General features: G+C 36.3%; 1 protein-coding gene across 1 annotated transcript in view; it reads right to left on the bottom strand.

The window, feature by feature from the left end:
• The window catches only part of LKRSDH (lysine ketoglutarate reductase/saccharopine dehydrogenase), a 204629-nt gene that overhangs the window by 165316 nt on the left and 25720 nt on the right, over positions 1-13593 (bottom strand). The window contains exons 3-4 of the mRNA XM_090369066.1: positions 9811-9948; positions 1274-1450 (exon numbers count right to left, since the gene is read on the bottom strand). Of these exons, the coding sequence (XP_090225192.1) occupies positions 1274-1450; positions 9811-9948 (315 nt within the window). The remainder of the gene's footprint in view (positions 1-1273; positions 1451-9810; positions 9949-13593) is intronic.

Here is a 13593-nt window from a genome sequence, read left to right on the forward strand (position 1 = left end):
ATTTTAATATCAAATTTACCTGTCAATTACTACAACAACAAGTCAGCCTGGGTGGAGAGGGAGATATTCCATTTGGTTTAGAACTAAATTTGTGCCTTCAGACTGGCCACAGAAAGCTGTCCTGCTATCAGACAATGCACCAAGTCATCCCAATGAAGAAATTCTAAAATCAGATGATGGAAATATTTTCATCAAATATTTACCTCCCAGTGTGACAGCTTTAATAACCTATGGATTAAGGTGTCATCCAACAAATGAAAGCAGTTTATCGCAGAAGTTCTCTTGAGTTAGCGTAAGAAAATTACTGCGATTTATTGACATTTTGGAAAAACCTGACTGTATTGGATGGGATTTACGAAGTTTCAGCAGCATGGAAATCAAAAAGCATAACCTTAAAGAGGTCTTGGTGTAAAATTTCACCGTGACATGATGAAGAATTCTTGGGATTTAAAGAAAACTGCGAAGATCTGGTACCAGAAATGTTATGAAATTTGCAACAAATCGAGGGATGTGGGGATGTCGATGAGCAATCAATTCATGATTGGCTTAATTCTGACAAAGATTTAGCTGGCCATGAAGTACTAAATGATAAAGAAATTTTACATCAAGTAACGGCTACAACACCACCACTAAATAATGATGGCGAACCTGAAGAAGAGAAAGAAGATTTGATATCGTCACAAAAAATTAGCCATTGTGTTGCTTTAAGCCACACAGAAGCACTTCTTGACTACCTGGAGCAGCAAGACAATAGTGTTCTATCGGAAAAACCGGTTTTAAGAAATATTCAAAGTGCCATTCGTCAAAAAGTTGCAAAACAAAAAAAAAAAAAAAAATCTTCTATACTTTCGTATTTCTTTCAGTGAACTGATTTTCGGATCTTTCTATTTTTTGTAATATTAAGATATAATTTTAAAACAAAACATGTTTTAAAGATATCAATAGACTTTTTAAGCTAAAACAAAACTTTTGTGAAAATTATTGTGCACCACCATAGGCAGACTTTGGTGCCCAAAGTAAGCATACATCATTATATCTATGCAAGCATTGTATTGGATAAGCGAGTAATGCGAGGTACGTTTTTTTAATTTTTTGTCCATTGCCATATTTTTTAGGTATGTTGCTAAACATTTTTCAATATTTTTGGATTAACTGGGAAATCATCCGTGATTTCATTTTTGCCACCTATCTCGGAAAATCGAGAGTCTACTGTATATTAATAGCATTACTTCGACTAAAAAAAAAATAAAAATAAAAATAAAATAATACTTACCCTTTCTAGAATGGCATCCAACATTGGCATATTGGCTTCTTGTGCCTTTATAGTATGAGAAAAAAATGCATATGTTTTATTTGGAAGCAAACAATCAGTGGGTACTTGCTTCACCCCAATAATAACAGGTGCTTCACTGATATCTTCTTGAATGACAGCTCCTGCATTGATATATGCCTATGGAAGTAAAAATGAATGCTATCAATTACAAGTCTTAATATAGCTTTAATTTTATTTTAAACGAACAGTCAGTTGTCTGACTGTTTGCTACCAGTGAACTAAATGGACAGGTGTAAAATTAGTTTGCTGATCTGTCATTATCATTTTTCAGTACTTTTGAAATGCATTAAGCTAGTCATAAAGGAACAAAATCAGAGGCAACCATGATTGGTTTTCATCAGCACCTAGAGTCAAAAGAAGAAAAAACCAATATGAAATATAGAATCTTGTATATGGCATACAGTTCCTCATTCCAGGGTCTCGCCAGGTGCAAACTTCAACAAAGTTTATAACAACACAAATTCTGTATCTTTTAATAATCTCCTTGGAGTATGAGTAAGCATATCACTTGCTTACACTGGATCACCAATTTACTTTTGATAAACAGATACTCAGCATAATTATACCAGACTTGATTCCTGAAACTTTACAAATGAGGTTACACCATGAATCAATTAATGTTAGATGTCCATATTTAATTTCACAGACTTCTGGTCTTTTCAGTAAAAACACAATAATTGTTCACCTACTACCACGTAGTTTATTTAAAACTTCTTTCTTTGAGTGCAAGGCTAGCCAGACCTCAAAAAACTAGTATCAGAAATCACTTCTGACTTTAGGCTAGGCAGTAAATTTTAAACTACATGACTTTTCTTTTGACATCTCGCTTTGAAATTGTGCTGCATTCCTTTTATTCTGATATTTATAACAATAGGGTGCCAACTAATTTTTAAATTGAGAGTAAAGGATGTGGTAGTTCTATGAACAGCAAAATGCATATTTTATAAGTTTTTAAATTGAGTGTTGATTTTAACAGTATCTTGGGAAAAATAAAAAGGTATGTCTAATTTATTTAAAATATTTCCAAGATGTACTGAACTTGTATCAATCTATTGATCTATGATATACGTAAAAATACAGGTAGTTGTAATTAGAGTTTAGGCAGTCTGATATATTTGAAGAGAAAATAGGTGAAAACATTCATATTTTGTAGCACACCATACAGACAATACAGAAGAGAACTGCACAAAAAAGATATAAAAAGTACATGCCTCACAATTTTTGTGAATTATTCATGCAATATCATGTTATTTTAAGACAATGCCTGCTGGATAAACCGTGTTACTAGAAAAACAGTACTGACATTAAGAGAATTGTATAACAGATAAAATGGTCATAAAAAAGCCAGGTGATTACAAATGTTATCAGGAAAATGCCACATGAATATGTATGAGAACCTATCCCTAAGTATGGGTAGATGACATTACTATACAGTGATAGAGGAGAATATACTGACAAACAAACAAGGAAACCAGAAATATATATAGTACTGCATATCATTTTTGCTTGTATCATAACAGTCCAAAAGGATGCATGATAAATTATAAACTATTATGTGTATAAGACTGACCACATTCAGATTGGCTTTCTCCCTGGGTGATCATCCAATTTAAATAACATTTGGACTACAGTTTCTTGCATAAATGAAAGCTAACAACTTGGTGTGCTTTATATATAGAGAAAAAATAATAACTTGCATTTAAGTGAAGTGAGTTTTGGTAAATTTCAGTGGTGTTTTGATTTTTCACTTTTTATATTTCAGTTAAATGTAAAATTTTCATTGCTGATTATATAGCCATGATTAGGTTTTAAATTGGCCAAATAATTCAAACATTATATAAAATTTTCCACATAGCTTTATAATTGGTGTTTCATTGAATATTTTGTGACACCTTCAGGGGCGGCTCGTTGGTAGGCACTGTGGAACTCCAGTACCCCCAGCTTTTTAAATCTAATTATACAGTCAATAGAGTTATATGAAATTTTGTGAAGAACAATGCAATGCAATGAATATTTTTATTAACAGGTCTCGCATATAGTATACTGATCCACTATTTCCAATAATCATTTCAATAATAAACGAATAAAAACATGAGATCGTTTTCAAATTTGAAGTTTAACCATAGGTGGAACTGTGCGCTATGCAGTTCCACATTTAGGCCACAGTGGTTGAGTCAATGCTTAGTTGGCAAGCTGCCAATACGCATTTTTAGAGGTGATAAAATGAGTCAAAGGAACTGCAGAATGAGCAGTGCCGATTTGAACAGTGCACCAAACTTGAATTAAAAAGTTATTAATCTATTTTCAAGAAATAAAAACCAAAGAATGGATTTTATTTTTAATTAAAATTTTGAGATTACCCAAGTCTGTTAAAGTGTCCAGTTAATGTTTTGTGGTATTTTTAACTTGCTTATTATTATTATCATCTAAGTCTACAAGCCTTATAACCGAGGTAATTTAATGTAACTTTAAGAAGCAGCATCCCATACATCAGAGTCACGAGCCGCTACTGGACATCTTTATAATTTAAAATTAGTTCTGCCAAGCAGCAAATATGGTTTCCACCAGAACTGGTAAGTACAGCACAACTCAGGATGGCATGACTTAGAAAATTGTCACGATTCACCTGAAAACCATTCTTGTGGTTGGTATAACACATATGGGGTACTTTCTGCAGCAGCTACCGATGATGCAAATGTGTACTAGATGTAGGGAGTGTAATGACCTTAAGTCAAAACTGGGCATACTATTCAATAAAACTAAGTATCTGAGGAAGTGAGTAAATTACCAAAGGGTAACAAAATTTGGAGGCTCTGCAAATTATTCTAGTGTCTAGTGCTATTAGTATTAGTATTAGTAACGGCCGCATGGTGCAAGAAAGCCTATGGCTTATGCTGCATCAGCCAAAAAAAAAAAAAAAAAAAAAAAAAAAATCCGAACAAAACAATGATAAAAACAAAAAAAAAAAAAAAATAAATAAATAACTAAATAATAATAATTAATAAATAAAAAAAAATAAAAATAAAATAAAATAAAAAATAAATAAAAAGGAAATCAAACCTATCATCCTATGCGCTTCTCTTACCCGAAAGTACTATCCAGATGACCTTTGAATTTCCCCAAACTGTCGGCCTCTACCACCCATGAAGGCAACCCATTCCAGTAATTTACAACTCGCTGGCTAAAATAGAACTTCCTGCAGTCCAATCTAAACATTTCCCCCCGTAACTTGAATTTATGTCCCCTAGTTCTAGCATCATTTATAATCTTGAAAATTTCGTCCTCATTCATTTTACTGATGCCTCTCAGAGCCTTAAACACCTCAATCAAATCTCCTCTAAGGTGTCTAGTTTCCAAACTCTGCAACCCACATATTCGAAGTCTTTCTTCATAAGGACGCCCTTTTGCCGATCTCACCAGGCGAGTTACCCTTCTTTGCACCCTTTCAAGAAGCTCGATGTCTTTCTTCAGGTGCGGTCTCCATACTTGAACACAGTATTCCAAGTGTGGTCTAACATAAGCCTTATATAATGGGATTATCACGTCCCTATCTCTACTTGCAAAAGTTCGATAGATCATCGATAGGACACCATGGGCCTTCCTTGCAACCTGTTTACAATGCTCAGAGAATTTCATGTCTGACCGTATCGTAACACCCAAGTCCCTTTCCTCCAGTACTGGGTTTAGTTGAACTCCACCAAGTGAATAAGTTTTTTTGGGATTACTGTTTCCCAGGTGTAATACCTTACACTTTGTTGGATTAAAGCACAGCTGCCATTTTTCTGACCATTCCTGAAGTCTATCTAGGTCTCTCTGAAGAAGCTCAGCTTGACAGTGATCATTAACTACTCTCCCAATTTTAACATCATCTGCAAATTTAGACATCACGCCCTCTATCCCTTCATCAATGTCGTTTATGAAAATTAAAAACAACAGTGGTCCTAATACTGATCCTTGGGGAACCCCACTTCTTACATCAACCCAATCTGAGGAATAGCCATTTATCACAACCCTCTGCCTCCTGCCCTGAAGCCATCCTTCTATCCATCTAAGGATTTTCCCAGTGATTCCAACCTGTTCCAGCTTATAAAGCAACCGCTCATGTGGGACTGAGTCAAAAGCTTTGCTGAAATCTAAATAAACAATGTCGAAATTATTCCCTAAATCCAGCTCGTGAGTAACCCTTTCGAAATAGCGAACCAGATTTGTTAAACATGATTTTCCCTTTACGAAACCATGCTGAGTATCCTTGAGAATTTCAATTCGATCCAAATGATCCTGAATTCCACCCTTGATCATTGCCTCCATGATTTTCCCTACTACTGAAGTCAGACTGACAGGTCGATAATTTCCAACTTCACTTTTAGAGCCACCCTTATGTATAGGAGATACATTTGCACTTTTCCAATCCAAGGGAATCTCCCCAGAGTCTAATGATGCTCGCATAATTAGCCTCAATGGTTCAATGCACTCGCTTGCCGCCTCTCTTAAGATTATAGGGTATATTCCATCAACTCCAGGAGCTTTACTGGTCTGTAGGCTCGAAAGTTTTTTCATTAAATAATCTTGCGAAATTTCAATATCATTAATTACATATTTTTTAACTTCGCTCCCACAATTTCCCTTTGCCACAAAAGGCTTTTCATTTGTAAATATCGATGCAAAATAACTGTTGAGTTCATCTGCAACGGCAGCTGGTGTATTTATTACTATCCCCTTTCCCTTACGTAAAGGTCCGATCTGGTTTGTCCTGCTCTTCTTGGCATTTATATATGTGAAGAATTCTTTATCCCCCCTCTTTGCTCTGTTTGCTAGTGATTTCTCAAACTGCCTTTGCCTGTCGAACCTTTTCTGTGGCTCTATTACACATCACCTTGTAGCTGTTATAGGCTTCAGTTCTTTTTATTGTTCTGTAACCTTTCCATGCCACCTTTTTCTGCTCAAGTAATGCGGCAACTTCACTAGTCATCCAACTTGGAACCTCGTGGAGTATTTTTTTAATGGTATATACGCATTCAAGGCATCTGTGATTAATGTTTTAAAAGCGTACCACAGTTCAATTGTATTCATTCTCTGCGTGATATCTACCCAGTTAATAGAGGCCATGTAGTACCTTAAGGCATCGTAATTTCCTTTTCTGAAATTAAAACCCATTCCTTTGCCTTTTACTTCTGCTACCTCTCTCGTCATCATCCACCGTAGAACTCCGTGATCACTTCCTGCTACTGGTTCCTCTACTGTCAGCCCTGTTATGTCATCTGATTCATGTGTGATGATGAGGTCTAGGATATTCTTTTCTCTAGCACTTTCCCTGACATGTTGATACAAATAACAGTCATCTAGTTGATTTAAAAATTTTGTTCCCCATGTCGAGTTTCCTTCCCATTTACTCCAATCAATTAGAGGCAAATTGAAATCACCCATAATAAGGCATTGACGCTTACTTGCCCATTCCATTTGCATGTAGAGGCTTTTGTCATAATCTTCACAATCACCTGGTCTGTAGATTACTCCTACTCGCATTATACCTTTGTTTCCAACTATCTCACACCATACAGACTCTATACTAGCATGTGAAACGTCTGAATCCGGGAAAGCTATCGTCGCACTCAGGCTGCTTCTGATAAGAAGCATTACCCCACCACCCCTTCTATCTAACCTATCCTTCCTAAATACATTATACAAGCCGTACTGAAACTCATCATCCCCAATTTTCGGGTGGCACCACGTCTCTGTAAGCCCTATTATGTCCGCGTTACTTGTTTTAACCAGCAGTTCGAATTCGCTCATTTTATTGACGACACTTCTAACGTTACTGTATAAACAATTAAGATTTACTGTTCTTGTATATTTAACAACCCTAACACAACCCTTGAAGTTTTTTAGGCTCTCTTCCCTGATATTAGCTACCCGCGCACGTGAAACGTCTTTGCCCCCAGAACATCTAGATAATACGTCCAGTTGGGGTAACAGATAAGAACTCTTAAGGTATGTGCAAGAGTTACATTGACCAATATTATCAGATAAACACGTGTCAGTATTACCCACATCCCCCCTAACTAGCAGTTTCCCTGAACCTTTAAGGTATCCTCAATAATACTGGCAAAAACCTTTGCACCACCTTTGTTTAAGTGTATCCCGTCTCTACAAAACAAATTCCTTCTACCTACAAGTGTGGGCCATGCTGATAGAAATTTACCCCCTAAAGCCTTGCAGATTCCTTCAAGTCTTGAGTTAATCCACAAGGCTCCTAACATATAATCCCTCCTATCGTGTCTGGGCAGAATTGCAGACACATAGACATTATGGCCTAGCTCGCGACATTTCCTCAGCATGGTCCTGTATTTTTCCAACAAATCGTCAGATCGTGTACGTTTAATGTCATTTGTCCCCACATGAATAATAATATTTTCTTTACCCCCTTTAAAATCTGACAGTCTGTTGGTGACATCATCAATAGTTGCTCCCGGCAGACATACCCTGGTTCTCCTCCACCTATCTTTATTACAAAAAATATTCCCCGTTTCCCTGACAATGGAGTCTCCTAATAAAACAATGTCCTTTTTAACCAGAGTAGTTTGCACTTGGTTTTTCTGTTTTCAGGCTCGAATCGGGTGTGCATCACTTGGTAGATTGCTGGAGTTTTGAGTGACACTATGTTGAGTGACACTCATCCAAATGGTCAGACAATACCTGCTTTGGTTTTCCAAATGAGGTAATTTTAGTGGAAAACTCAACTTAGGGAAACGAAATATTTTCTTTAAAAAAAAAAGGCAGAAGAAGAATGTCTATATGGTACAAAATTTAATAACATTAATAACCAGTTATCAGCTCTCAAACCAAAAACAAACTGAGAACTTTGTCATAAAATATAAGGTCATACTATGAAAATTCCATTAGTTAGGTCAAAGTGTGACTGTGTCAGCAATTCAGCCTAGACACAATCGAGGCCCAAACATCAATACAATTACTCCAAAATGGGAATAAAACTTAGGCCGAGATCAGTTTATCTTAATTTCATATATACATATATACACCAAGTGATCACTGAATTATGACCACCCCTATGGAAACTGAATGTGACCTGTTGACCAAGTGAGGTACAAGAGTGCAGAGTTAGCTGACTTACGTAGCATAGATAAGGTGTCAGCAGTTCAGTAGCTAGTATAATTCCGAGCATGATGGGTAAAAGGAAGGATTTATCGGACTTTGATAAAGGACAGAGTGTGGGTGCTCTATAAGCTGGTGCCTCGATTTCCCAAATGGCTGAACTGGTGGGGTGTTTGAGAGCCACCGTAGTTAAAGTGTACCAGGACTGGGGTCAAAATGGCCAAATAAAGACCCGACGGCAAAACTGCAAAGGTCAGCAAAAGGTTGATGTTAGAGGTGAGTGCTGGGTCTGACAACTCGTACAGGCACAGCAATGTTGAAGAGTTAACTACCCAATACAACATGGGTCAACCCGGAACAATGTCTGGCATGACCATGTGTCACATGCTCGCATGTATGGGCTATACTAGCAGACAACCCCTATGGCATCCTCTCCTAACCAAGGTTTATTTGTGTAAGACTCACCTGGTGCAAAGAGCATGCAAGTTGGATGTTAGAAGACTGGAAGGTGTGTTGGTCGGATGAGTCACGTTATTTACTCCACACCGTGGATGGTCATGTACGGATTTGGCATCAACAATATGAGGCTCTTGATCCATCATGCATGGTATCAAAAGTGCAGGCTGGTGGATGCGGTTGTATGGTGTGGAGAATGTTTCACTGGCAGGAACTTGGACCCCCGGTGCATGTGGAACAACGTATCAATGATCTCTGCTATTGTCAACTGCTTGCTAACTGTATATACCCCACTATGTTACACTTTTTCCCAAATGGCGATAGTGTCTTCCAAGATGACAATGCGCCGAGCCATCTGGCACTTGTTGTGCAGGAATGGTTTGAGGAACACAGTTCTGACTTCCAGCATATCCCCCGATATCAATCCCATAGAGCACTTGTGGGATACTATGGAAAGGCACATCAGGCATCGCAGGTATGGAGGTGATTGGATACACCAATCACCTCCATACCTGCATTGCTGACCGCATTACACACAGCTTGGTTGGCCCTACCCCCGAATGCTTCCGACATTTTGTTGAATCAATGCCATGTCAGATAGCTGACATTGCATGATTCAATGCCATGTCAGATAGCTGATGTACTGAGGGCAAAAGGAGGAACTACAAAGTAATAGGTAGGTGGTCATAATTCAGTGATCACTCAGTGTATATTTTACATATATTTTATAAGATTAAAAAGTTGAGAAATTATCTTCCCATGAATCACTTTATGATAGTGAGAGGCAGACTTTTGTAGTGGAATTATTCTACTTATGTTAGCTCAATTTAACAATCCAACAAAACAGAAAAAAAAGTTTACTACAACTCCAATAATCAAAATTCACTGTAGAAATTAAAGTAATAATGAACCTGCATTGGATATGCTCTTCTGTTTGATGGCTGTACAATGACTTTAACACCCTCTTTAACTAACTGTTTGACATGATATGGTGCAAGAGGTGCTCGCCTTTCCCACACTGAAGCATCTTCTCGCCTGATTCCTACAATCTGAAAAAAATATTTTAAGAAAGTTAGGTTTTTTTTAACTTCAAAACAGCAAAAATGTATTGAAAAAGTTACAATCATGCCATAACTCGTGAATATCTAATTAAGTTCAATTTCATATATGTATAATAAAAAAGGAATATTCATTTAACATTCCCTTTAACAGAGAGGAAGTGATCATTTCATAGCAGGCACTTTGTTTGGAAGAATTTTTTTTTAAAATTAAAATAAGGGTAAAGAATTAAAGTATAAAATAAGAAAAGACAAGGTTAGATCTAATTTAATTTGCAGAAAATATGGGATTATGTGTCACATAATCCCATACTATAAAGGCCACATGTAATTGGCTGCCTCATGGCATCTTAACATTTTTCAGAGGATGTTAAGTCACTGTGTTTATACAGATATGTACAAAATAGTATCACTGAAATGGCAAAGTTTGCAAACTACATCCAAGACTATACTGTAAAATTATACCAATTAGTTCTGAAAGGAAAGCAAAAACAATCCTATAATGATTTAAATTTGAATATAAACAAAAGCAAAGCATTAGGAAGTACAGGCAACCCCCGTATAACATGGTAGTTCTACAACACAGTTTGAGAACTGCAGGAAATCTCGCATAACACGGTATTTTTGAGCTTTTGTGCTGGGAAAACCCTGCTATTATGTTAGATGTAATTACTAGATAGCAGGTATAGCTTAGCTTAATTTTTCAGCACTCACCTCATAGTAATCCGCTTAGTTAGTGGAAAGTTTTACCACATACATAGTGGTTATGACATTCTAATGACTTACGGGGATTATAAATTTAAAAACTAAGTTATGGGCTTTAAAAATTTTTCTAAGAAAGGAAAGTGCACCTTCCATTCTATGGTTGTCTAATTAAAATAAATTAAGTTAAGAAAGATAAAAGCTAATAGCCGCGCACAAGCTACTTTCGAAATCGTCTTCAGTTAGGTATAGTGGGGAGGGAAGAGCGCGCAAGTGTGTTATATACGGGTTGAGTTCCTGAAATGCATTTCAGTGCATGTGGAAACTTAATACGTGCTAAATTCCAAATAGGGGAGAAGTTGGCGGGAAACTTTTTGTTTAATACGTTAAGTGATGTGTGGTGCTTAAACCACTCAATGACAAGGGCTTCGTTTTGAAGGATTTTATAGCTAGAATTTAATTTAACTATTGTAATGGCTGGATGAGTGGGTTATGATTATAAGATTGGACGTGTTGTGTTAGTTCTGTACTTGCTAAATTAGATTTGAAGCTATTAAAGTGGTAGTATGCACGTGTGTTAGAAATTTTTGATGTCCCAAATTTTGCTGTTGTACTGCCTATGTAACATGTTTGGCATCTAATCAAATATATAATGTTGTTATGATCTTGTGTCTCATACTCGTGTGTTGTCTTGTATGAATTGAATTTGGAACTTAATTTGTTATAAGATGTGAATATTAATTTGATATCTGTATTCTTAAAAATCTATCGAAGTCTTCTAGCATATTGTTGATGGTATGGGAGGGCGATAAGGGGTTTATGTATCTTATTCTTATTTACGTGGTTATTAATTTTGCTTGGGTTATTAGTGTTATTTTGGACTTTGGTGATGGTTTCTTTTATTAGTTGTAATGGGTATTTTCTATCGATGAATTTTTTGGTGAGGTATTGCAATTCTACAGATAGGTCTGTTTGTGTGTAACTATATTTTATAGCATTGTATATCTGATTGTATAGAACTGCTTTTTTGATGTATAGAGGGTGGTGTGAGTGGTAATGTAAGAATTTACCTGTATGTGTGTTCTTTCTGTATATTTTGGTGCCTAAAGATGTACCTATTTTGTATATAGTGAGGTTTAGAAAATTAATTTTATTATCAGTTTCTATTTCAAGGGTAAATTTGAGTCTTTCATGTGTTGTATTAAATGTGTTCAGTAAAGTATCGATGGTGGTTCTGTTGCCTATTAAGAGGATGTCATCTGCGTATCTCATATATAGTTTAATCCCTGAGGGAAAGGGTTGGAGTATTTTTTCTTCAATAGAAGTGAGGTAGATTTTGGATAAAGGGGCAGAGATACTGAGGCCCATGGGAAGGCCGAATATTTGTTCGTAGATGTTATTTTGGAATTTAAATTGTTTGGCGTCAAGTAACAGTGATGTGAGTTCTAAAATGTCATTAATGTTTAAGTTGGTACGTTTTGTCACAGTATCGTCTTTAATTAATAGTTCTTTAAGAGCCAGTAGCATGGTTTCGATGTGTATGTGTGTATAAAGGGAGACGACATTGAAGGATGCAAGAATGTCGTTTTCAGATATGGTCATGGAAGTTATACGTTCGTGTGCCTGTTTAGTATTGTAGACCCTGAACCGAGAGAATCTCATTAAAGGTGAAATAATTTTGACGAGGAATATGGATAGGTTAGCATAGGCAGACTGTTTATAAGAAACGATGGGCCTTAAAGGATAATCTTGTTTATGGAGTTTGACCATTCCAAATGTGTGGGAGAATGTTACTGCATATGCCTATTTGCTGGAGGGTGTGTAAATTAATTTGTTTGTTGGCTCTGAGTCTTCTTAGGATCCCATCAAGTTTATTTTTAAGTTTGTTAATGTTAAACGTGTTGCAAGCTCTGTATGTCGTTGAATCTGACAGGATGTGTAACATTTTCTTTATATATGTATTTTTGTTCATGATTGCAATGGTATCACCTTTGTCTGCCTTTTGTATTATAATGTTCGGGGTTTTCATAAAGTCTCGTATGTGGGTTAATTGTTGTTGGTGAATATTAGGTTTACTAGTTAATTGGGAGTTAAAAACAGCATTGGTTTCATGTATGATTCGATATTTATCTGGGTGGTTGTCAAGTTTAGTTTGTATTTCAATCATGGTGTCTTTAACCGTGTAGTGGTTGCTGTTAATGGCGAAATTGAATCCATATTCTAGACTGGCAAGTTCATTAGGGGAAAATGTTTGTGTAGAGATGTTAACAACTGAGTTGTTGGGGGTTTTTTGTATCCCCTGGTGAGTGTATCCCATTTCTTGGAGTGGTTTTGTGTAATCTGATTTAAAGTTGCCTGAATTCGTGTGTTGTTCTGCTGTACGTAATTGTACCAAGTTGTGGGGGTTAGTTCTCTTAAGCTTGAATTTGAGGGTATGTATTTGATCATTACAGTAGTTAAATTAAATTCTAGCTATAAAAAATCCTTCAAAACGAAGCCCTCGTCACTGAGTGGTTTAAGCGCCACACATCACTTAACGTATTAAACAAAAAGTTTCCCGCCAACTTCTCCCCTATTTGGAATTTAGCACGTATTAAGTTTCCACATGCACTGAAATGCATTTCAGGAACTCAACCTGTATATAACACACTCGCGCGCTCTTCCCTCCCCACTATACCTAACTGAAGACGATTTCGAAAGTAGCTTGTGCGCGGCTATTAGCTTTTATCTTTCTTAATTTAATTTATTTTAATTAGACAATCATAGAATGGAAGGTGCACTTTCCTTTCTTAGAAAAATTTTTAAAGCCCATAACTTAGTTTTTAAATTTATAATCCCCGTAAGTCATTAGAATGTCATAACCACTATGTATGTGGTAAAACTTTCCATCAACTAAGCGGATTACTATGAGGTGAGTGCTGAAAAATTAAGCTA

This window comes from Mastigoproctus giganteus, chromosome 2 (assembly GCF_048544385.1).
Source record: "Mastigoproctus giganteus isolate SK-2022 chromosome 2, ASM4854438v1, whole genome shotgun sequence".
In the NCBI taxonomy this organism is placed as follows: domain Eukaryota; kingdom Metazoa; phylum Arthropoda; class Arachnida; order Uropygi; family Thelyphonidae; genus Mastigoproctus; species Mastigoproctus giganteus.